This window comes from Panicum virgatum, chromosome 6N (genome assembly GCF_016808335.1).
Source record: "Panicum virgatum strain AP13 chromosome 6N, P.virgatum_v5, whole genome shotgun sequence".
In the NCBI taxonomy this organism is placed as follows: domain Eukaryota; kingdom Viridiplantae; phylum Streptophyta; class Magnoliopsida; order Poales; family Poaceae; genus Panicum; species Panicum virgatum.
This window is the reverse complement of record NC_053150.1, coordinates 46,971,048-46,995,241: the sequence shown is the minus strand read 5'-3', so window position 1 is coordinate 46,995,241 and position 24,194 is coordinate 46,971,048. Positions and strand designations below refer to the sequence as shown.

The window sequence follows — 24,194 nt, the reverse complement described above, 5'->3', positions numbered from 1 at the left end:
CAAATTTAGATATATAGCTTTCTTTGTACACTTTAATTAACATTATATCTAAGATACATAGCAAAAAAAAATGTATTTAGATTTGCCAAACAACTTACAATTTGGAACGAGGGAGTAGATACTTAACTTAAAATATTATATAATAACATATCAATAGAAAATTCAAGAGGCAACCATATATTGTAACATTTGAAAATTGCAAAGAGTCACACAAAAAATTTGAGAGCTACAAATAAAAGTTAAAAAGACAAAAATAAAAGAGACATGACCTAAGTAAGAGACGACCACACACATGATAATCACGAAGAACTGGAGGTTAAATGCATGTTTAAAAATGCTATCATTTTCTTACGAAGAAAAATGCAACGTACAAAAATCCACCGAACTTGACACAAAAGGAACTGAAAACCAAGAGCTAGAAACCCACATAAATCGGGCCGGCGAAAAGGGCAAGCGGACAAAGACAAGCCGCTTGCCGGCGGCCACCCTCGCCGCCCGCCCATCACCACGCGGTGAGCAGACCCGGCCAAGCCAAAAAAAAAAAAAAAACACTCGCCTGGCGCTCGATTTAAGCAGAGCAACCGCCCACTCTGGCACTCCCCCCCCAACTCCTCTCCGGTCTCCGCCCACCACGCTCTCCGCACGGGCAGACCCAGCCGCGAGCGATCCCACCACGCCTGGCCGCGGGCGTCGCCTCCCCTCCCCTCCCCTCCCGCGCCGACAGCCGCGCGCACGCAGAAACCGGCCCGCGAGCGGCACCGCAGGCACCAAGTGGGGTTGCCTTGCGCGTTCCCGACGGAAGTCTTACCTCCCCGCCGCATTGGATCGCGCGGCGGCGCCACCGCAGCCTGCTGCTGATTGCGCCCGCGGGGACCGGCGCTGGAGCCTCGCCGGACGGTGAGGGATTGATTCTCCCCTCTTCGTCTTCTTACTGTGTTGCAACCTCGCGCCTGGAGCTTCGCGCTCCGTGAAGCCTCCGCCGCCCGGCGGATCTCTGTGGGATCGTGACCGGCGGCGTGGCTCTTGATTCGCCGGCTTATTTATCGCGCTGGGTTCCCTCCAACTTTTTCTTCGTAGTTTATTTTCTCCTGCTTGGGGTCCTAGTATTCCTCTACATGCTCCACGGATCTTTGTCCGACGACAGCAGCATTGATTACCTAGCCTCATAATTTGACCTGGCACTTCGTGATGAGTTGGGCTTGGGCGCCTGGGGAGCAGATCATGCCGAATTTTTTCTACCACGGGATCCACATTTCCGAATTCCGGCGCCTAGTGTTATCACGAGCAATTGGTTCCTCGGTGCTTCCCGATTGCCATTTTTTTCACTCCTCCTGATCTGTTGTCTGTACGACGGGCGAGGTGGTTGCAGATTTGGAATTTCGCGGCGGCTGTTTGGTTTGATTTATGATGGCCTGCCGTCCGCATTTATGATGGAATGTACTCCAAGTAAACTAATTTGCCCCTTCAAGCTGTTCTTGTACTTGGGGGTATTGATTGATGAATTCCCCGTTCCTTGCCAGTTGCCGCTATCGGAAGCCCTGTGCCAGCCTAACAGGTGCTTTTCGGTTGCAGTGGGCTATTTCAGGCAATTGTAATTATTTTTTTTATCAGAGTGGTGTATGGAAATAAGTATTGGTTCACGAGTGGCTTGCGATGGAGTTTGACCATTTGTCCATGAACATACTCATACTGCTATGCTTTGTTACCCTTTCTAGAGTAGTTGGTGGTATGATTTTAATACTTTTGGGGGAACTTGATCACTTTGTAGTATCTCTACTATGGTAATTAGTACGGTTTTGATTGGCAGTCATCCTAAAGATGCTCTTTTGAATCTGCAGAATCGATTATCTTGTCATCCATTAGCTGGTAAATTTTATAGAGCTGTGTCGGTGGTAAAGCCCATACTCCACTGCAGGTTCAAGGTGATTATCTCACCTAAAGTAGATGGGATTGTGGGGTGGGGAGGGGGTGTGCTCTTACCCGTTGTGTCCTTTGCCTCCTTGATTTCATTGTCGCATCCTAGAGTTCATGATAGAGTTCAGTTATGGAAATGAAAGTGAGCTTGATTTGAGTTCCAATAGTTCGAAGTGTGCTTATTAATCCTCTTTTCCAGATCTCCTGTTTCTTCTGATTCAAGTGTCACTAACGTTAGATCTATTTGAACATGCTTGCTTTTCAAAGTCTGTTCAGCTTGCAAAAATTGCTAGAACAACCTAACCAGTTGTGCTTGTTATTTCTCCAGGAATCAAAGTTTCAAACAGATTAGAAGTACTCCGAAATGGGTGCTAGAGATAATGTGGAAGGGAGAGAAGAGAAGAAGGGGGTTGGATCAGATTATGTACATGCTAGGGACTCCTTTTCATCACAAGGTGAGTCTCGGGTTCCAAGGAAGCTCAGTAAAAAGGAGACTAAAGAAAATAGCCCCCGCACGACCAAAAGCAGTGCTAGCCGTCTAGCTCAAAATAAGCTGCAACAAAAAGGATTAAACAATGTTCAGAGCAAATCTCAGAAGCAAAAGAAAACAGTTAGCGCTGCTAAAGCTGTTGAAGTTAGAAAGCCAGACATTGCCAGAGTTCCTTCTCGCCCTCCATCAGAATTGTCTGAGGAAACAGATGATATAATCAGCGATGCTGGAACCATCGACGATAAAGGCATTGAGGAGGCCAAGGAGATCGACGTATTAGATGAAGCTCCACACTGTGATCAGAGTACTGGCACTGATGATGATAGTCCTGATATTGAAGAGAAGATAGTTCATCATGACAAGTCAGTTTTAGGTCAAGGGAATGAGGAATCAGCGTCAAGAATTGACAAGTTGGAACAAGAACTTCGTGAAGTTGCTGCTCTCGAAGTTTCTCTATACTCTGTTGTGCCCGAGCATGGAAGTTCAGCACATAAGTTGCATACCCCAGCTCGGCGTCTCTCAAGGCTATATATTCATGCATCCAAGTTTTGGTCCGCAGACAAGAGAGCTTCAGTAGCAAAAAACATTGCTTCTGGCCTCGTGCTTGTTGCAAAGTCCAGTAGCAATGATGCTTCAAGGTATAATACGGCTGCGCTTTTCTGAATTTTGGCTCTAGCATATGACATCATCACCAGAAAATTCCCCCAACTGACAAACTATTCTTGATATAGGTTGACATTCTGGCTGTCCAACACAGTTGTCGTTAGGGAGATCATTGCACAAACATTTGGCGTCTTGCGTGTGAATCCAACGATGATGACCATGAACATGAATGGTGGTGCCAAAAAGCTTGATGGGAAACCTATGACAATGCCAGATGATTGGCAGGAAACAAGTACATTTTTGGCTTCATTAGAGAAGATTGAATCTTGGATATTTTCTCGGATTGTTGATACAGTATGGTGGCAGGTAAATATCTGTTTCTTGATAATAGATTCTAACTGACACTTCATGAGGCTGGGAGCATTCTGTCCTAGTCCGGTGTTTCAAAAATATACTTCAGTGTTTCTCCTCTGGCCTACCTGTTTTCTGAATATGTTGGAATATTCATGTTGTCAGTTTTATGAAAAATGTTTCTCTTCCAGGCACTTACTCCTCACATGCAAACGCCGGCTGAAGGTTCATCTACTCCAAAGGCTGGCAGAGTGTTAGGTCCTGCTTTGGGTAACCAGCAGCAGGGCACCTTTTCTGTTAACCTGTGGAAGGCTGCATTTCTTGATGCATTCAGTAGAATGTGCCCTCTCCGTGCTGGTGGACATAAGTGTGGCTGTTTACCAGTATTGGCAAAATTGGTATTATTTAACATCCTTATTTTCGAAATAATAAGATTTTTTCGTTACTGCAAATATATTTCCGGTTCTCATGGTTCTCCCATTATCAGGTGATGGAGCAATGTGTAGCCCGTTTGGATGTTGCAATGTTTAATGCCATCCTTCGTGAATCAGCAAATGAGATACCAACCGATCCTATATCTGACCCGATTGTTGACCCAAAAGTTCTACCAATCCCAGCTGGTGATCTAAGCTTTGGGTCAGGCGCACAGCTGAAGAACTCTGTATGTGCTGATTCAGTTCTTTGTGCATTCCAAAGTAGTTTTTTGTTATAACTGTTATATAGTTGTTTGTCAAAGGTTATGCTTGCTAAGGAACAAAACTAGACTGTCAATGTGCTAGGATCTTGCTATTACCTCTCAAACAATTAATTTATGTAAAATAAATGACTGCAGATTGGAAACTGGTCAAGATGGTTGACGGATAAATTTGGCATTGATGATGATGATTCGGACATAGGAAACGACGACGATGATAAAAGAAGAGGTGCAGCTGAATCAAAATCATTTCAACTGCTTAACGAATTGAGTGATCTCCTGATGCTACCAAAGGACATGCTTCTTGAAAAATCTATCAGGAAAGAGGTCAGTGTTCACGCATAGCAACTGGCAAATTATTATACTATTTCCTCTTTTACGTGACGATCAAATGACCAGTGGTTATGCCTTTGATGTCTCAGGTCTGCCCCTCAGTTGGCCTTCAGTTAGTGACAAGAATCCTGTGCAACTTCACACCTGATGAGTTCTGTCCTGATCCTGTTCCAAGCACAGTCTTAGAGGAGCTGAATTCAGAGGTTTGTTTCATTCTCACGAAATGCTGTAGGCTTCTAGCCTCACACAAATTTATACACAAAAATGTAGTGGTTAAGAAATACTTGATGCTATGCAGAGCTTGCTGGAGCGATGCACCAACAAAGATGTGCTCGGCGCATTTCCATGCATTGCCGCTCCTGTTGTGTACCGAGCACCTTCGACATCAGATGCGGCAGAGAAAGTGGCAGACATAGGAGGTGTCCCAAAGCTCGATAGGAAAGCCTCAATGGTGCAGAGGAGAGGGTACACCAGCGACGACGACCTGGATGACCTGGACTCTCCCCTTGGATCCCTAATTGACAGGAGTGCTCCACCTTCACCATCAAATGGTATTGCGCATTTCAGTGCTCAGAGAGGAGCTTCCATGGAGAATGTAAGATACACGCTCCTAAGAGAAGTATGGTCGGAGCAGCGGTGATCAATGCATCTGTAAAACCTAAAATCTCTTCTACAGCTGCCGTATAAGATCACAAGAAGGCGCCGATGTGTATGCCCTTCAACAGTCTTTTCACAGTTACAAAATATGAAACACTTCTTGTACAGCACATTCCCACAATCCTATATATGTAGCCCTTTTGTAGTATAGCACAACTCTAGACACGGATAGTAAGACTATTGCACCTTGAAGTTGAATAACACTATCTACGGTGCAAATTTGTGGAGTGAAGCTATGAAAGTTCGTTTGCCGACCTAGCTACCATTGTGTAGGGTGTTGGCATGGATGATGATGCAGTATTTCAACTGCATTTCTTTATTGATATGGTATTCTCCTCATGGAACAATTGGATAGGGACTCGAGACGCTTACATTTGAGCTGTCTCCACTATTCTTAACAAATCAGAGTATGGTGACGGCCCAACGGAAGCCAATCGTCGTCGGACGGCCGCCGACGATGGCGACCCTCCATCTGCAGATGCCGCTCTCGCGCTGGATTGTGCCGATCCATCAAGTTCATTGCAACCTGGTGTGGTGGGGCTTGGCGTTTGATTATAAAGTACACACAAAAAGCATAGGGACCTCGTCAAGTTCACAAGCCGCCAACCATCCTTCGCAGCTGCCACCGGGAGGGTCATGGCTGATCAATTGGCATTCAACCACCACACAGGGTTTGCGATGGCTGAGCATGATACCCGGGACTGGGCACTACATTTGTCAGTTGTCAGGAAACACGGCCTTAAGACGTAGACAAAACTGAACAGGCAAGCATCTAACAATTCATTTGAGCAAGTTCGATATAGTATGTTTCAGCTTTCCTCACAAAAAAAGAGTATGTTTCAGCTAAGAAAACCATTCACCCTTTCAAATGCAAGATTCCTCGCCATCACATGACACAAGTTCAGGCAAAATCACACTGGCGTTACCAATTACCCAAGGAGCACTACTGAGATAAAATACAAAAAAATGGCATTTCCTAAGAACCCAGCTTGACAGTAAATCATAAGGGCAATTTTGAAGAAATGAATAACTAACCATTGAATTCGATTTAAGGAAATAGAACTGTGTGATGTCGCATCACAGTACAAGAGTTCAGAACTTCTTTGGGGCACAAAAGGTTTGCTGTTGCCAATACAAGCTACACTCGTTCTAAAGATGTAGAGGATGTGAGAGCTTAATCCGCTTCGTCGATGACCTTGGTTCCCAGCCCTTTCAAACCCTCAGCAGGGATCTCAGCGACAGTGACGAGGGAGTAGAGTTCCTCCTTGGCATCCTCCTCATCATTCCTCCTGCGGGCGATTCTCACACGCACCCTCCGCGGAACGCTTCTGATCCCGCTGCTCCAGATGTGCTTGTTGAGCTTCACATCAACCCGGACATCTGTGGTGCCCATAGCCTTCTGTGCAAACTTCCTGATCTCCTTGATGGCATTGGGCGCCTTCTTCTTGAAGGTGCTGCCAAAGATCAGAAAATGTTGAGTAAAAAGAAAGGGATAATGGTCACATTCAGTAACCTTCAATTCCAATAACAGTACAAGATTAAGTATAAACAGGTCATGCAGAGAACAGAAAACACTCAGATAAACATTCAGTAACTGAAATGGAACAATCGATAAGTCCATTGGATCCAGATGAAACATTTAAACAGGTGAGCTGAAGTGAGCAATCAAAACAAACAGCGCTGAAGTGAGCAATCAAAACAAACAGCTTTTCTTCTGCATTTTTTTAGTCCATACTAAGCCTTCCACAGACAATGTCAAAAACAATGGATTACAATGTCAAATGAGGATTCTCAGCCTTGCATGGTTTATATGTTTGGTAAAAACTTACCTCATAAGAAAGTGTGTTGAGCATATACCGCTATATCTTTCTAAGACAGGTAAAACAGACCCTACATTGCTACCCATAAGTTCTCTGATAGCATATTTTGCAATTCTAAGTGGAAATAAAGGGCGAGGGGCCGGCCTATTGCTTTTACCTTCCATGGCTATTAGTAAATGAAATTAAGAAGATGTCAAAATGTTTCTTCTCGTGCTCATTGCAACTTACGAAGAGAACAACTAATCACGTAGAACATACTAAATGTTCAGCAATTCAGGGCCTCCAGATCGCAACGAGAACAGAACAGGGAGATCCTTGTCTAGTACCACTGAACACACAACATCGCCTGCTACCAATCATCTCATGATTGCTTGATACTACGATGCGAACCGCGCGATCGAGCCGGATCTCCTAGCGAGAACAGAGCGCAGCGCGCAGCAAACACCAACAAGGTGGCGAGAGGGAGGGAGGAGAGGGGTACCAGCCGTGGAGGCGCTTGTGGAGGTTGATGGTGTACTCCCTGGTGACCACCTCCTCCTTCCTCGCCGCTGCTCCCTTCTTCTCGGCCATCTCCTCTCCTCCGCTCTGCTCCGAGGGGCGGCGATTCGGGTTGGGAGTGTTCCGTTCCGGCGGCGCGAGAAGAAAACCCTACCCGCGACGGGGGTGCCTTTTATACGAGCGGCGCGCAGAGTTATGGGCCGTTAAAAGGACTATGAGCGGCGTTCAAGCTGGATAGTGGGCCACGACTATACTCGGGCTGAATGGCTGGCGGGCCGCGTGCAATTATATATTAACTGTATTTCCAAAATGTGAATTGACTTGTAGTCTAATGGTAGGACGGTCCAATGGGACGCTACCCACCCAGATTCAAATCCTAGTGCCCGCATCTTTTTCTAGGATTTACCAACGTTATGCTTTAAGTGGTATAAGCGACGTCCCGAGTTATGCTTTAAGTGGTATAAGCGTCGTTCCCATCAACAGCGACGCGCTATAATGACTTCGGTCCTTGCGAAAACAAAAGAAATAAACCTCAGGTTTTCAGGGGCGTTGAACATGACAAGCCCCCATGATAATCATGATACTCTAGTTACAGGAGCTTCTTATCAGTTTTACTTTTATTACCGAACTGGATTGGATTTGCAAATATTTAGAGCCATGGGATGGAATGAGGCAGGTGGTCGCGGAGGATGAAAATCTGCCTAATTCGGATGAAATTCTGCCTAGTTCTGATCAATAGCCAGCCAGGCGTGGGTCCGTGCGATGAGGAAGGCTGCTCCGAGCCCCCAAACCTCTGCAACCGCAACCAGCCTGCAAATTTTGCACACACGCTTTGATTTGTAAGGTAAGGTAATCGGCCATGGATGTGCAACTGCCTTCTTCGACTATTTTGATTTACAAATACTACATTTCTATTAAAAGTTCCTTACCACTTGTGCTGCAAAAGGGAGCATCCTCTCTGGTGGCATGCCGGTGCACAAACCTAATCCAAAAGAACAAAACAATAAGCCTGTATGGTAAATATTTCAGAATAGACGCAGCAATCAGCATTTATAACCTAACAAAGTGCTTCTGGTTAAAAGCAGAAAGAAGAGTAACAGCAAGATGAGCAAGCTGCCACAGGACATGATTGTGAGACATTGCAACTAGCCCATGTATTGTATTCGTTTCAGGGCTTTTCAATTCCTGGGCAGAGCCTTATGCAACCAAAACTTCAACAACTTTGATACTCCCTCCGTCCCAAAATACAGGTCATCCTAGAAATTCTAGGACAATTTAACAAGAAGGTAAAATGACCATGTTTGCCCCTATATATTATCCATATTTGGCACTAGTTGATTCTTGCAATGCGCATGCACTTTCTAAATAGGGTAGGATGACTTGTTTTTTGGGACAAATTTTGAATCCTAGGATGACTTGTTTTTTGGGACGGAGGGAGTAGAGTACAGACCATTATCGATATGAGACAGGAAGGTTATTTCTTACCTTGTCACAATTGATTTCTGGAAAAGGAAATTTACTAGCTTAACTAACAAAAGGTGCTGTAAAAATAGAAACACTAAGCAGAAGAATTGATTTCCGCGGCTATATTTATGGTGGAGAAGGAGACATTGCACACTGACCGTACAGAACTGCTCCAATGAATGCATCTCCTGCGCCAGTTGTATCTATGAGCTCTCCAGGTGGTATAACTTCAGCTGTACCTAGAAGTAACCTGCCACTTATAGAGCCTACTCCATCCGCGCTTATTCTCAAATTCGACTGAAAACAAGGACAGACGCAAAAACAAATGTATTAGGAAAACACTATATGAAATTGCCAATTCTAGCATAATGAATCATGAATTTCATGCAGATTGCCACTAATATACTCCAGACAATATGTCTGTCTGGAAGCAGACATTTTGAAGTGCTACCACTCATTTAATTTTTAATTTTCAAACCAGAGGACTTCAAGTGTTCAAGATGATAGATGAATATACATACGTATGGAAAATATACCATCCACGTTCCACGTTACATGTAAGGTCTCATACCTTGGAAGAAATGCATTTTGGTATAGTAGAACTCTGGTCAACATTCTTCTGTAGTGATTCCAGTAAAGCCTCTGCATCTATTTCCCCTGCCTCAGAAGCATCTGCAACATGTTTATTTCAAAGGAGAGAAAAACCATCACTAGATCCTTTGCCTGTGCAACGCACAATCCCTTGTATCCATGTCTATAAATACTAAGACCGTCCACAGCGAAAAGAGCAAATGGAGGAGCAAATGTACTGTTTGGCACTGTAGACGCACTGTTTGGCACTGTAGACAGAGAGGGCGTGGAAACCGAGGAGGAGATGCTCCTTAGGATGCTCGGCCCGTTGTGGACGGCCTAAGGTAGCATAAACATGCAAGCTACAGTAAACTAACCTGTCATACTTCTCTCAAGCATTAAGCAACCTTTCTCCCCCAGAGTTACAATAACAAATTTGATTTTAGGTAGTCTTGAAAGCATGGACACTAAAGCAACCGGTATTGATGAAGCTCCTGTCCAGGCCTACAAATTTATATAGGTGGAAATTATGTAACCCACAACTGAAAATGCTGAACAGATTCCTAAGCCTTATTTACCAAAATATACAGTACAGGGAAATGTTGCTGTCACTCACCTAATTCGGTTGATCTAATCCAACTAAAATTATCTAATATGCTAGATTAAGTAAAGCAAAGCCAGCACATGTTTGTGTTGCAATTAAAATGACACTGGCCATGCCATGAGAAGTATATAAAGCAAATTCCTGCATAAGCCACAGGAAATGTAGGCACTTTTCATTTCTAAAAGGAGGCGTTATTCACGAACAATGTTTTATAGTAAAAATTTGAGACAGCAGTGCTGTAAAACTTTAACCATCATGCGAGCTGATCTGGGCCAATATTAATGAATCACGTGGGGATTCTCTCCCCTCATGTTGTTGACCTTCAAAATGAATTGGAAGGGTCTTGGGTAGGATCTAGAACTAGAAGTTGCACTCTTCTGCTATCAAACAACTAACCTGAGGAAACTTTGCAGAGCATACAACATAGGATGCAAAATTAAGAAGCTCGTCCAGACCCTCCCTCTTTCTTTCGGCATCAATCAAAATAGGGATTTTTCTTTGACTTGCCTGCACTGGATTGTTCCATAAGCAAAGGTCAGTTTCAGTAGCAGTGCAGAGAGAAGGAGAAAACTAGCCAGAAAAAGTCTTATGTGTGGCATTAATCCAATCGAAGGTGTAGATTGACAACATCGAAAAAATAAAACAAATCCTGAAGGCATAAATCAAATTTATAAGCTACCCACAATCACAACTGCAGAAAGAGTAAGTACTCTTTTTCTTTCAATTCTTGTGGACTGAGATGATGTGCCTGGAAGATATTACCTCTTCTGCAACAAGCAAAGCAGTGTCATGCAATCGTACATCAAAATAGACGATGTCTGCTCCATCTAAAGCAGAAGACAAGTTTGCCTTTGTGAGCTCTTCTGGCACCAAGGGGGGAGAACCAGGAGTGTGTATACAAGTACGAGTTTTCCTGAAAGGCAAAAGCGGGACGGCTGAATATAATTCAGTAACAGATATTAGCTAAACATTTTTTTTTGGATATAATAGCTAGGATATGTCACTTGTTCTGAGTTGCTATTGTCTATTGATGATCACAAGAAGTTGGCAAGAATCAGGTAGTAGCATGACCGGTTTGCATATTATCTGATATACCAAAAAAAAAAAGTGACCGTGCAGGTTCCTAACTTGCAGCAGAGCCATGTAATTGCAAAATAGGCATGTGAGCGTGTTATGTGAACTCACGTTTGTTGATCAACGATGACGTAGGTGAAGGGTGAATTCCCGTCCTCTGCGACCTGAAAAGGGACGCATCACGTTCTAGAGGATGAGCTTAGCAGCACTGAGTGACTGATTACGTTGCTAATGCATAGTAATTCATACCAGAATGTAGGATGTGTCGATGCCATCAGCTTGCAGCTCGCTGAGGATGTTCCTTCCTTGAGCATCGTTGGCTACCTGATCCCGATGGGTTGTTTTGTAGGTTACTAGTTGCGTCCTGTTAATGGGGAAGTGAAGGGGAGGGAGGGGGAAATCAAGAACGCACCTTGGAAATGATCCTGGGGCGGAGGCCGAGTCGCGCAGCTGCGGTGAGCGCGTTGCCCGTGTTGCCGCCGCCCTGGACCTTGAGCTCGAGGCTGCGGATCTTGTCGTCGGGGTTGGGGAAGGACGCCACCGTGGCCAGGTAGTCCACGGAGACGGCGCCGCACCCGAGCTGCGGCGCGTCACAGAACGGGAGGGGAGGAGGAGCTGAGACTGAGACCGAGGCGGAGACGGATCGAGCCTTGTCGGAAGGAGAAGAAGGAGCAGGCACCGTACCGCGACCGGGCTGGGGCCGCCGGCGTCCATGGCGGCGACGATGGCGCTGCGGGGGCGGTGACGCGGACGAGGCGGCGGAATAATCCCCCTGCCCGCTTGACGACGAAGAGCGTGGAGAGAAGCGGTGGGCAGCTGCAGGTGCTGGGCGCAGGGCGCCATCTCTCACCCCCCCCCCCCCCCCCCCCCCCCCGCTTTTTTTTTTGCTTGCTGCTGGGCTGGCCTTGGTGCCAATGCCAACGCAACAAGGTGGTTGGCTGGTTGCTAGGATTTCCTTTCCTCGTCTGCCGATGGGCAATGGCGGCTGTGTGCTTCAGTGCTTGCGTGCCAGTGCAAATGCTACCCGCCAAAACAAACTAGCTCCAACCAGATCAAACCGAACCAAATCCAGGGCGATGCGATGCGATGCAAGATCGAGTGGAACGAGCGATGAGAGGAGGACGCTGGCTGGCCGGCGAGGGCAATCCATCCGTCACTCCAACTGCAAACACCAGCCACGTGGGGTGGTGGGCTGCATAGAAGGGAGCAAACAGACTACGGATCGGCCCACGTGGCTGACTGGGACTACGAGTGGGCCACATGGACACGAACGAATTGTGTTGTTGATGGGCTGGGCTGATTTTCGACTGTCTTGGCCTCCTTATGTCCTGGTGCGTTGATGTGCTGACCTTTTTGTTATGGCGATTTTATTGTTTGGTCCTGCAAACCAAAGCTCCTCTAGTCTATTTGGTTAAAGGAGTTGAGGTATGGTCGTCCCCACGAGGTCGCGAGTTTGAATCCCAGTTGGGACGAATTTCCGCCCGTAGGTAAAAAAATCCCCTCGCTGTGCTCGCCGTAAGGCTTGGCCCTCATGGGCATGGGCCAGGGTTCGGGGATTTTTCCGCGGCCGGGAGAAGTTGTGTTGCTTCCTCTTAATGAAAAACGGTGGGGTCCATTCACCCCTCCGGCCTCGCTTTTTTTGTTTGGTCCTGCAACATACAAGGGCTGGGCCTGTGAAGCTTCTTAATTTACTACGGGCTGGGCTGCTGGATCGTCGGCATAATTGGAGGCTATCTCTCTGCTTTGCAAACAAAAAAATCGGGCCCAGAGCCGGACACCAAGAGCCCCAACAAAAGCAGGCCCAGGCCAGAAGTAGGCCTTGGATCCGCGCGCAGCACGATCAATCACATCAGACTCCATCACAGCGCTAAGCTACTATAACTGCTTTAAATTATCTAGTTCACTTTAGTTTGTTATTAGAAGTCTAACTTCTCTAATCGTAATAAAGTTTGTTAAATTTCTTTAAAAAATAAATTTTGTTAAATAATAAACACCAACGATTACAACATCTAATTAGTTTCATTTCATCAAATCCAACATGAAAGTTATGACTCACCCTGATCAGCTTGTCAGCTTTTTCGGTTTATTCTGGCTTATTATCTTTCACAAAACACTATTGAATCAGCTGAAATTAGCGGTCTTCTTTGGATTGGGGAGTACATTTATCTTGATGCTAACAACTATACAGTTAGCCAAAGCTAATCCCAGCTAACCATTAGCTCTAACCCCTAAAACTGATCAAATTAACCAATCAAGAAATATTTCTCCTCACAAACAATGCATCTCTGATGATAACCTCAAATAAAAAGTTATACGATGCTTTGGCTCACCACTACAAACGTCATCATCCTAAGACTGACTTCAACAGCCGAGGTGCATTTTGGAGAGGCAAACTCGGTTTGCCTCTCGTGAACAGTGGATGCAGCCCGCCCGCGAAAATCCTCATTTCCAACACACGGAGGCAAAAGCAGAAGCAACCCACCGACCGTTCCTCTCGTGCGCCGCTTGTGAAGGGAGGGAGCAGAGGCGTCCTGCTCGGCGCTGCTAGCCTGCTACTGGGCCCGCTCCTTTCGTCCTCCTCACCTCGGTAGCGTCCGCGCCCAGATCTCTCGCTCGCTCGCCGGCCCCCGGGCTAGATCTGGGCGAAGCGAGGAGGCGGGGGGCGGCTAGAGCGTGGTGAGGCTCGGAGGAGGAATGGGAGGGGGACGGGGAGGGCAGCGAGCGCGCGCGCCATGGAGCTGGCGGTGGGAGGCGGGATGCGGCGCTCGGCGTCGCACACCTCGCTGTCGGAGTCGCCAAGCTCGACCTCCGCGCTGCCAAGCTCGACCTCGAGGGGAAGCTCGCCGAGGCCCGCCCTCCACCGGCGCTCCTCCGGCGCCGCCCTCCTCTGGTCCGCCGCCCCTCCTCCTCTGGTCCGCCGCCGCCCTCCTCTGCCGGCCAGGCATCACCTCCCTCCTCTGGTCCGCCGCCGCCTCCTCCCCTGGTCCGCCGCCCCCTCCTCCTCTGCCGGCCGGGCATCGCCGCCGTCCAGGGCATCCTTCGCCGCCCGGACACGCCGCCGTCCGGGGCGGCTCGCTCGCCGGCCCCCGGGCTAGATCTGGGCGAAGCGAGGAGGCGGGGGCGGCTAGAGTGTGGTGAGGCTCGGAGGAGGAATGGGAGGGGGACGGGGAGGGCAGCGAGCGCGCGCGCCATGGAGCTGGCGGTGGGAGGCGGGATGCGGCGCTCGGCGTCATACACCTCGCTGTCGGAGTCGCCAAGCTCGACCTCGAGGCCAAGCTCGACCTCCGCGCCGCCAAGCTCGACCTCGAGGGGAAGCTCGCCGAGGCCCGCCCTCCACCGGCGCTCCTCCGGCGCCGCCCTCCTCTGGTCCGCCGCCGCCCTCCTCTGCCGGCCAGGCATCGCCTCCCTCCTCTGGTTCGTCGCCACCTCCTCCTCTGGTCCGCCGCCCCCTCCTCCTCTGCCGGCCGGGCATCGCCGCCGTCCAGGGCATCCTTCGCCGCCCGGACACGCCGCCGTCCGGGGCGGTTAAAGGGGCTCCTCCTTCGGCCGGGCACACCGCAATCCGGGGCGTCCTCTGCCGCCTGGCACGCCGCCGTCCGGGGCGGAGGAAGGGCTCCAACGTCCGGCCGTGCAGCGCGCGCCCGGCGCGTGCGTGCCCCGCGGCTGTAACGTCCCGCCTCCCCGAGGCCGGGCCCGCTTACATCTGGCTGCTTTCTAGGACATAGACTGTCCTCACAGACCAACACCAGTCTTTTCTGCACACTTTGTCCTCACTCGTGCGCACCCGGGAAGAACTTCCCGGTCGGTCACCCATCCCCAAATTTCTCAGGGCCAAGCACGCTTAACCTCGGAGTTCTTTGGAGACCGACTTCCGGAAAAGAAGTTGCAACTTGTTGGTATGAGTATCCTATTAATCCTATTAAGCTCTGGGCCGGGGTGTCACATGCTCACCCCCTAAAGAGACCGACGTTCTCGTTGGTCAATCCCAAGCCAGGAACGTCCTCTTTTGGCCACGTCCCGTACGTCCAGTGCCAGCAGCCCATGTGCCACGTCCGTACATCCAATGCCAACGGTCCCTGTGCCACGTCCGTGCATCCAGTGCCAACAGCGCATCCCAGATGCCCGCGCACTGACCCGCCACGCGCCCGTGCACATGCCGGTGGCATCTGTGCCCCCACGCGCCCGTGCTCATGCCTCCGCACTTACGCCCGTACGTGCCCGTGAAACCGCGAGAGTCGGCTCTGATACCATTCTGTAACGTCCTGACTCCCCGAGGCCGGACCCGCTTACATCTGGCTGTTTTCTAGGACATAGACTGTCCTCACAGACCAACACCAGTCTTTTCTGCACACTTTGTCCTCACTCGTGCGCACCCGGGAAGAACTTACAGGTCGGTCACCCATCCCCAAATTTCTCCGGGCCAAGCACGCTTAACCTCGGAGTTCTTTGGAGACCGGCTTCTGAAAAAGAAGTTGCAACTTGTTGGTATGAGTATCTGAAAGTGATCGGGTGCTCTAACTTATGAGGGGGAGGGGGTGAATTAGGCACTAATAAAAACTTAGACCTATGGCTCCAACTAGTTTGCATAAAACTTAAACTAAAACAGGCTATCTAGATGTGCAACTAGGTTGTTCTAGTGTGAAAACCCTATCCCAAAAGAGTTTAGCAACCTATAGCTTTTCCTATCAAGAAATTATTCTATGAAAGTAAAGGCACACAAAATGCTAGTATGAAATGCGGAAGCTTAAATAGCGGGATATGAGATAGCAAACTCTTGACGCGGGTGTTTATCCCGTGGTTCGGTTAGCCACAAAGGCACACCTACATCCACGTTGTTGTAGCACTCAGTAAGAGTATTGCTACTCGATCACCAAGTCTCTTCCGTGAACACAATCACGATCACCTTGGCCCCGGGTTCCACTAAGGAGCTTCTCCACAAAGGATGGGGGTCTTCACGTCCCCCGCACAAAGATGTCGTCGCCGCTCCACACCAAGTCGGAGGGTCGATGACGTTGCCGGCGAGCTTCACGCTCCAAGGTGCCGGCGCACCAAGCTCTTGTTTTGGTTCACTAGAGAACCACAGCACAAAGGCTCAAGGCCTTGCAATCTCACTCACTAAGAGCTAATCCTTTACACAACACTCTCAAAGTGTGCTAAGGGCTAAGGATATGATCTTGATGCTTTTGTATGGCTTGGAGATGTTCTTGGGTGTGTGTGGGATGTCCAGCAACTCCAGCAATCTTCAAATGGCCGGGGTGAGGCGTATATATAGGCCACCAAGTCTTGTAGCCGTTGCTCCAACGGTCAGCAGAAAATCTGCGTATCACCGGAAGAACCGATGCCTCTGGCAGGGGTAGCATCGGTTCATCCGGTCACTCTAAGACACGAAGTAGCCGTTGAACTCCTGACAGCTGACACAGTGACCACCGGTTGAACCGATGCTTTCCCGTCGGTTAAACCGGTCACTCACAGCATTCTCCTCTTTTGCTGACGTCATTACACCGATGGTATGCACCGATGCTTCACCGGTTCAACCGGTGCTGAAAACTTGGCTTTTGCGCGACTTGCATCGTCTCTGGAACACAGTACGCCCAAAGCACCAATGCCCCTTTTTGAACCGTCGGTTCATCCGGTGCCTATAAGCTGACTTGGCTTCGATTCCTTTCTGCACCAAAATTCCATGGCGTCGGTTCTTCCGGTGCTACTGACCGAAGAGCTTCGGGCCTTCGGGCCTAACTTTGCCTATATTCTCTTTGTCTTTGTCATCACTTGGACCTAATTGCCTGAGAATGTCATCTTAACAATCATATTAGTCCCATTGATTACGTTGTCATTCGATCACCAAAATCACTCGAAATGGCATAAATGGTGCCATGTTCGTTTCAGTATCCTATTAATCCTATTAAGCCCTGAGCCGGGGTGTCACAGCGGCGTGGGCTACCGTCCTGCGCCGCCGCTCGGCAAATGCATTCAAGGAGAGAGGGGATGTATTTTTACATCTCCTCTCTCCTCGAACGCAAACTGCATCACGCGGATGCCTTGTCTGTTGGATGCCGATTTGGTGCGGCACAGTGACAATTGGAGAGGCAAAAAGGGATTTGCCTCTCCTGTTGGGGGTCTGTCTAAGAAGCAGAAAGATTTAGTGTATGCAGAGAACCAGCTAGTGGCGTGCCTTGAACCATCACTACCACTACCAGCCCGGTTTCCTGTATCCTCCTGATACGCGATTAGCCCTGCAAATGGGTTGAAAACCAAACTATACCCATACCAATCCATTCTCATTAAAGAAATCAATATTACCTCCACCACTCCAAACCACCACCACAAACCAATCCAACCCAAATATTTCAGCTCATGATGTAATAAACTATTAGCCAAACTATGGTTACAACCCAATAAAAACCTGTTTCTCAAAGTTGCTGTCAGTTATACTGAGCCATCTCCAACAAATTTCGATTAATTTCGATAAAATTTTATAGTGTGAACGCGATGTTTTATTTCTAGGGTCCGGCTCTTGACGTGGGACCCACATGTAATTCCATCCATGCTGCTTTGCACAAAGTAGCTGCTAGTCATACCGAGTCATCTCCAACAAATTTTAGTCAACTTCGATAAAATTTTATAGTGTGAACGCGATGTTTTATTTCTAGGGTCCGGCTCTTGACGTGGGACCCACATATAATTCTAGCCACGCTGCTTGGCACAGAGTAGCTCCTAATCATACTGAGTCATCTACAATAAATTACAGTCAATTTTGATAAAATTTTATAATGTGAACGCAATGTTTTATTTCTAGAGTCCGGCTCTTACGGGACTGGCATTTATATATAGCCATACTGTTTTGCATAAGGAATCTATTTCAGCCCACCCCAATCCACTCCAATCCATATTTACATAGAACCCGCTCCACCCCACCCCATTAGCTAATACAACCCATTTGAATCAAACCAAACACAATCCATATCAAAATCCAATCCATTAAACCCATTTCAACCCAAACCATTAGCAGGGCTAACGCGATTTCTCTGATCTTGGTAGCATTATCGAATTGAGATAAGCTAAATACTCCCTCTGTCCTAATATCCAAGCATTCAAAATTTTTACCACAATCTAAGCATTTCTAGACTTGTGTGGGTCCCACTCCATCCTTATTCTCCCTACCACGCTTCTCCTCGCTCTCCAATCTCCGACCGCCGCCACGCTGCCCGTGCTCCGACCGGCGCCGCGCGGGGTCACCGCACCACCCTCCTCTCCTCCCGCTCTGGTAGCGCCCCTCCTCCCCTCCCGCTCCGGCCGCCGCGTGGGATCCACCGCGCCGCTCTCCTCCCCTCCCGCTCCCGCCGTCGCGCAGGGTCCATCGCGCTGCCCTCCTTCGATCCCCTCCTGCTCCGACCGCCGCCGAGATCCGCCGTCGCGCCCTCCTCCCCTCCCACTCCTGCCGCTGCGCAGGATCCGCTGCCCTGCCCTCCTCCCCTCCGGCTCCGGCCGCCGGGCGGGGTCCGCAGCACCGCCTTCCTCTCATCCGGCTCCGGCCGCCGTGCGGGGTCCGCCACGCCGCCCTTCTTCCTTCCCGCCCCAGCTGCTGCATGAGGGACTGCCGTACTGCCCTCCTCCCCTCCTATCCCAGCCGCCGCGCGGGGGGCCGCTGCGTTGCCATCCTCCCCTCCCGCTCCGGCGTGCCCTGCAGGAGCAACTACGACGGCGCGCGTGGGAGCAGTGGCCGGTGCAGCGACGCGGACGCGAGAACGTTGGCCAGTCCAGCGGCGAGCGCACGGTACCACAGTGGCAAGGCGGGAGCCGTGACCGGCATCCCTGAGACGGGTGGTGCGGCGGCGCCGGCATCACCTGGAGGTGCGGTGGCATCGCTGAGATTCTGAGAACCGGGCCACTTGCTTGTCCGCTCACTCACCTCAAGGGCAGAAATGGCATTTCCTCTTGTGCTATTTTTGCTTTTGAATCCTTAGAATGCTAATATATTGGGACTGTCGCGGGATTTTTAGGGTACCCACAGTCGGGTGGCGGAGCGCACCCGCCTATTCCCAGTGAGGGAGAACTCGGGAAAGTACTAGGCGGTTAGGCTAATCTAACACTGAGGCAAGCACACATGAACACACGATCTAGAGTGGTTCGGGCCGCCGGAGCGTAATACCCTACGTCCACTGGGAGAAGTATTGTTCTTGGTTGTATATGAACCTATCCTCTGCCCGGCCTTGGCCTTTTTCCAGCCTGAGCCCCCCACTGGGAGAAGTATTGTTCTTGGTTGTATATGAACCTATTCTCTGCCCGGCCTTGGCCTTTTTCCAGCCTGAGCCCCCCACTGGGAGAAGTATTGTTCTTGGTTGTATATGAACCTATCCTCTGCCCGGCCTTGGCCTTTTTCCAGCATGAGCCCCCTTCTAGCGCCCCTCCCCCTTTATAGATCAAGGGGTGCGGATACATTGGTCGTTGAGGCCCCCGACAAGTGGGCCCAATGTGACTGTGTAGCATACTACGCAGAGTACTTAAATGGCTACAGTAGTTGTGAATCTTTTCTCCGATATGCTTCCATGCCCTGCTGGCGCTCTGACTCAGGGAGGTCTTCTCTTGTCCCGTCAGCAAGGTGCCCGTTGGGGAAACGTAGCTTGCGGTGTGGCTTGTTGAGGCTATTATGTAGGCGTCATAATGGGTGAAGCCGAGCCGTCGTGTCCATTTGTCATGGCAGACTGACAGGCGCGGCGTGGGCGGCGCCAGCGGCTCCACTACACGTCTTGGTAATACGCGATCAATAGTGTCCCCTGGTCAAAGACTCGCCTCGGCTTCTGCTATATCAATGCGGACGTCCACCTACCGCAATGAATGCAGTGGAAGGTGAACTTTTAGTATGGAGACCAAGTGGCCTTATATACGTGTCTGTGCTTGCAGACACGTGGCAGCTCCGGACCTCCCCGGGGCGAGGTGTCAATTCCTTCCCTTAGTGAGGGGTCCGGTTACTATACAGGGGTCCGGACCTCCATGGAAGGTCCGGAGCTCCCGGCTGTTCGGGCTGAGCGCCTGCTTTTCCTGAAACACGTGGTGCTCCCAGACCCTTCCCAGCCGGGGGACGGGTCCGGGACCATTGTTGGGTGAACAGGGCTCCGGACCGCAGGAATCCGGCTGTTTGGACGTAGTCAAGGATAACCACAAGGCTCCTGCCTAAACACAGCAAGAGGGGGTACCCCAGTCCTGGGGTACCGACAGGGACGGAGGGAGTAGCTTTTTTGAAGGTCACAGTCCCCAAATTTGCGCATAAAGCAAGGGTCATATGTCTCCTAATCCTTGAACATTCTCCAGGAACACTTCTCTTAAATCAAATGCACTACATATTAAACTACACTTACATATAGAACGGTATAGTCGATCAGAAGCAACATATACAAACTCGTTTTAAATTAGTGTGCTAATGTTGCAAACTAAGAGATTGCTGATTGAGACCAAAAGGGTTTAGGGCTGCATGAGCCCACCGTACCCAACCTAACAAACTTTGGTCAAATTCAACAATAGATTTTTTTTGGCACAATAATTCAACACTAGTTTTAGGCAACTAATTAACAAGATGTGTGATGGTAAACTCACACGTAGACCACCACCCATTGATTATAGATAACACACGAGCGTTATGGTGTCCAGACTCCAGGCCTGCAAAATAATTGCCAATCAGTACTACTAAGTCGTACTAACCGATTTGAGATTAGGTTTAATTATAATGTATTTTTAAAAATGATTAAGATACTTGTATATATAATAAGGAGCTTGAATAGGGCCACCAGTGCAGTTCACCAATATGGATGTTCACCCGTGCACAGAGTGTTAGAGATTCTGAATTCGCAATAGGTTCCAGGAGTATTTTTAAGGGGATGATTTGTTTTCAGATAAAATTCGTATGCCATGCGCATGAGTACGGGTCCATTGAAAATTGAGAAAGTTCTGGCGCCGTGTGGGGGGGGCATTTTTTTTTTTTTTTTGAAACGGTGCTAGCTCGTCTCAACCACCAGCAGCCCGGAACAGCGCGGCGCCTGTACGAATCTGATGGGCATGTTTAATGAGCAGCAACGGCCCAGATTATTGCGAGTCAACAATCATTGGGAGACAGATTAGGCTAGTACTCTGTCATGCATGCTGGATTGTGCTAATTAATTTCTGGCTCGAAACAACGCTCTTTTTTTGTGTCATCCCTGCTACAAATAAATAGGGCCGTGAAATTTTTTGCAAATAAATTTTATTTAGTACTCCATACATAAAAGATTTTTTTGCGTTAGGTGTGCTACGAGTGATCCAAACAGGGCTTAGAATCCATGGCAGACACTTGAATTTAAGATCGAGCATTACATTACACCGGTCAATCAACACTCGAGTTTGCTTCACAATTCTCTCGTGAACTCATCATCATTGGCGAAGTGATTAACGTTTAAGCGGTCAGTAAAAAAATGCTCCAAGTCACGTTACCTTTTCTTCGGTAATCAGTTTCATCGCGTGCAGGGCAAGCGAGAATTACACGAAGAAAATGACTCGACCTCGAGCAACAGCGAGCCCACACGTGCGCCACCCCAGCCCTCCCAAAATGTTTGCACAACCCCGCCAAGTCTACGCCGAATTTACAATGGCATCCCCCCTCCCCGTGTATGTACAGGCACCCTCGAGCCGTCCGTTACAATATGGTACTCTACTGAGGTCCAAATCGCAAAACAACTAAAACCTGCGGCTCAGAACTCCGACGAGAAGTCCGACGAGGCGTCCGACGACGTGGCCTTCGGAGGCGGTGGCTGGTGGAGGTTCCTGAAGTGATCTCTCACGTCGAACCCCTCGCCGGCCGCGAGACCCTCGTCCGCCGGTGGCGGAATGTAGGGCGGCCGGGACACCTCCGTGAGCATGTCCCACGCCACGCCGGCGAAGAACGGGTGCTCGCGGATCTCGTCGGCGCCGCCGGCGTACCCGAGCCTCCTCCTCGGGTCCCGCTCCAGCAGGCGCGAGACGAGGTCGGTGAGCTCCGGCATCCGCCGCCGGCTGTCCCCCGGGAACTCCAGCTCCTTGTGCAGCACGTTCCGGAACGTCTCCTTCCGGTTCTGGCCCTTGAACGGCGTCCGGCCGAACGCCATCTCGTAGACCAGCACGCCGACCGCCCACCAGTCCACGGCGAACCCGTGGCCCTCGCCGCGCACCATCTCCGGCGCCACGTACTCCTCCGTGCCGACGAAGGAGAAGGACTTGCCCCACGCGCCCGCGCCGGCGCTGCCGCCGAAGCTCCCGGGCTTCCGGCTCACCGGCGACACCCGCGCCGACTTGGTCTTCTTGGCTAGGGCTCCGTCGCTCCCCATCAGGTACCGGACCAGGTTCTGGAGCTGCTGGCGCGGCGACGGCGACGGCGCGGACCACGGCTGAGGGGGCCTGGACTTGGCCTGGCCGACAAGGGAGTCGCTGCGGGCGGCGACGCGCGCCCGGCGGTTGTGGCCGCGGTGCGACGGCGGCGGAGGCGGCGAGGGCGAAGAGGACGCGGACGTGGGCCGGTGGTGCAGGAGGCGGGAGAGGTCGAAGTCGGTGAGGATGACGTGGCCGTCGGCGCGGAGGAGCACGTTCTCCGGCTTGAGGTCGCGGTACACGACGCCGGCGGCGTGGAGCTCGGCGATCGCGGAGACGATCTCGGCAATGTAGAAGCGTATGGCGGCGGGGGAGAAGATGCGGTCGGGGAGCGAGTACCGGAGCTCGTTGAGGTCGCCGCCGGAGCAGTAGGGGACGGCCCAGGCGAGGAGGTCGTCCGTCTCGGTGAAGCCGAGGAGGGACGGGAGGTGCGGGTGCGCGAGGCGGGAGAGCACGTTGATCTCCCACCGCGCGCGGCGGTCGGCGTCGGGCTTGGCGGAGCGCTTGTCGAAGGCCTTGAGGGCGTAGCGGTCGGGGCGCGAGGAGGCCGCCGAGGGGCCGTCGGCGACGAGGAACACGGTGCCCATGGCACCCCGGCCGAGGACGCGCAGCGCGCGCGCCCGGTCGAGGTCGATGTCCATGGCTGATGGCCGGCACGGGCGCGCGGGGCAGCCGTGGGTTCGCACGCCGTGCACGGCCGGGAAGTGTTGGAGCCTGGCGCTGGGCTAAGAATAGTGAGCGGGAGCAACCGCGCAAGCGCAAGGGAGGGGAGGCACCAAACGAATGAAGAGGCGAGGAGGGTTTGCAGGGAAGATATAGGAGGGGAAGAGACACTGACAGCGCCCTCCTGCTTTTGAAATAATCTTCTTTTTTTCATCACAGAAAAAAGATCTCTTTTTAGGGTTGTCCGTTTGCACACAGTCAGACCATTTTGCGACCATCTTAACACTGGGTCCCCTACCATTAGATCAAGATCCAACGATGACCTGTAACAGTAAAATCTTGACTTAACGAAGCTAACGATGGGTTTTGTCTACCACTGAAAAAAAATTAGACTATAAAAATACAAGCATCCATGCTGGGTCAAAAACTCTGAACTTGAAACTCGAACTCAAGTGAACTGTGAACCCAAGTATTTTTTTTCTATGAAAAACTATAGATGAACCTCCTTTCACATAAAGAGATTCCACCACACTTGAGAAAGAAACTAAATTATACTCCAAATGGAGATCTTATTAGCTGACAGTTGCCACAGAAGACCTTACTAATTTGGCATTATATTTCCTGCTCCATAGTATTTGGTCAGTCGCCTCTGCAATTCCTTTGCTGTTAAAACTCTGATGATGAAACTACGCATCTCTGTAGCTTCGTCCTGCTAACAAAGCTCTGAAAGACTGAAACACAGTTCTTGACATCTTGTTTGCAACCAAATAAAGTAGCCTGACATGTTCATTCACACTCCACCAATGGGAGTGTGCCACTGTATGCAGAGCGCAACCTTTTGGGTTTGGCGTGAAGTGCTCCTCCCCTGCTGGTGATTAGAATAAAACACGCGCGGTTGCCGATCCACTAATCCTGCGATGAGTTGGATTACGCAAAAACAAAGCAAAGCCCCTGCTCCTATGTGCAGTACTAGCTGCTCGAAAAAAATTATGCTAAAAAAAAGATGGCCGGGCGTGGAGCTCGAGGAGGCAAAGGCGGGGTTTCCACGAGCGGAAGGGAGCAGGGATCCCATTGCAGAAGAACCCATCA

At 50.1% G+C, this 24,194-nt stretch overlaps 4 protein-coding genes across 5 annotated transcripts; 1 reads left to right on the top strand and 3 right to left on the bottom strand.

Annotated features, from left to right (window-relative positions):
• The first annotated feature begins 466 nt into the window (after nucleotides 1-466).
• Nucleotides 467-5,307, top strand: LOC120678981. Of its 2 annotated transcripts, none has more exons than XM_039960457.1 (8): nucleotides 467-897; nucleotides 2,243-3,042; nucleotides 3,136-3,373; nucleotides 3,550-3,756; nucleotides 3,846-4,019; nucleotides 4,191-4,379; nucleotides 4,475-4,588; nucleotides 4,684-5,307. In XM_039960457.1, exons 2-8 carry the CDS (start codon nucleotides 2,279-2,281, stop codon nucleotides 5,023-5,025), a joined length of 2,028 nt encoding a protein of 675 aa, XP_039816391.1. In that variant the 5' UTR covers nucleotides 467-897; nucleotides 2,243-2,278; the 3' UTR covers nucleotides 5,026-5,307. The 2 variants fall into 2 exon arrangements, with proteins under 2 accessions (XP_039816391.1, XP_039816392.1); XM_039960458.1 differs by lacking the exon at nucleotides 467-897 and adding an exon at nucleotides 973-1,555 and having other exon boundaries at nucleotides 4,684-5,274.
• Nucleotides 5,308-6,031: 724 nt separating this feature from the next.
• On the bottom strand, nucleotides 6,032-7,590 carry LOC120678983 (60S ribosomal protein L31). The gene is made up of 2 exons (XM_039960460.1): nucleotides 7,344-7,590; nucleotides 6,032-6,496 (listed from the first exon to the last, which is right to left on the bottom strand). The coding sequence occupies exons 1-2, from the start codon at nucleotides 7,430-7,432 to the stop codon at nucleotides 6,217-6,219; spliced, it is 369 nt and encodes a 122-aa protein (XP_039816394.1). The 5' UTR covers nucleotides 7,433-7,590; the 3' UTR covers nucleotides 6,032-6,216.
• Nucleotides 7,591-7,868: 278 nt separating this feature from the next.
• Nucleotides 7,869-11,944, bottom strand: LOC120678982 (sulfofructose kinase-like). Its single transcript, XM_039960459.1, has 11 exons — nucleotides 11,757-11,944; nucleotides 11,485-11,652; nucleotides 11,322-11,396; nucleotides 11,184-11,236; nucleotides 10,761-10,911; nucleotides 10,395-10,505; nucleotides 9,772-9,898; nucleotides 9,396-9,496; nucleotides 8,983-9,121; nucleotides 8,290-8,342; nucleotides 7,869-8,170 (listed from the first exon to the last, which is right to left on the bottom strand). The coding sequence occupies exons 1-11, from the start codon at nucleotides 11,913-11,915 to the stop codon at nucleotides 8,093-8,095; spliced, it is 1,215 nt and encodes a 404-aa protein (XP_039816393.1). The 5' UTR covers nucleotides 11,916-11,944; the 3' UTR covers nucleotides 7,869-8,092.
• Nucleotides 11,945-21,507: 9,563 nt separating this feature from the next.
• LOC120677430 (serine/threonine-protein kinase UCN-like) lies at nucleotides 21,508-23,211 on the bottom strand. Its single transcript, XM_039958588.1, has one exon. It carries the CDS (start codon nucleotides 23,081-23,083, stop codon nucleotides 21,791-21,793), a length of 1,293 nt encoding a protein of 430 aa, XP_039814522.1. The 5' UTR covers nucleotides 23,084-23,211; the 3' UTR covers nucleotides 21,508-21,790.
• Nucleotides 23,212-24,194: the final 983 nt, after the last annotated feature.

Excerpts from the sequence above, each read along its gene's own strand:
- LOC120678981 (XM_039960457.1), top strand. The coding sequence starts at position 2,279 with ATGGGTGCTAGAGATAATGTGGAAGGGAGAGAAGAGAAGAAGGGGGTT. Across the intron at positions 3,757-3,845 it reads TACCAGTATTGGCAAAATTG|GTGATGGAGCAATGTGTAGC; the intron begins GTATTATTTAAC and ends TCCCATTATCAG. Across the intron at positions 4,589-4,683 it reads TAGAGGAGCTGAATTCAGAG|AGCTTGCTGGAGCGATGCAC; the intron begins GTTTGTTTCATT and ends GATGCTATGCAG.
- LOC120678983 (XM_039960460.1), bottom strand. The coding sequence starts at position 7,432 with ATGGCCGAGAAGAAGGGAGCAGCGGCGAGGAAGGAGGAGGTGGTCACC. Across the intron at positions 6,497-7,343 it reads CACAAGCGCCTCCACGGCTG|CACCTTCAAGAAGAAGGCGC; the intron begins GTACCCCTCTCC and ends GATCTTTGGCAG.
- LOC120678982 (XM_039960459.1), bottom strand. The coding sequence starts at position 11,915 with ATGGCGCCCTGCGCCCAGCACCTGCAGCTGCCCACCGCTTCTCTCCAC. Across the intron at positions 10,506-10,760 it reads CTTTGCTTGTTGCAGAAGAG|GCAAGTCAAAGAAAAATCCC; the intron begins GTAATATCTTCC and ends AATCCAGTGCAG. Across the intron at positions 9,497-9,771 it reads GCTTGAGAGAAGTATGACAG|ATGCTTCTGAGGCAGGGGAA; the intron begins GTTAGTTTACTG and ends AACATGTTGCAG.
- LOC120677430 (XM_039958588.1), bottom strand. The coding sequence starts at position 23,083 with ATGGACATCGACCTCGACCGGGCGCGCGCGCTGCGCGTCCTCGGCCGG.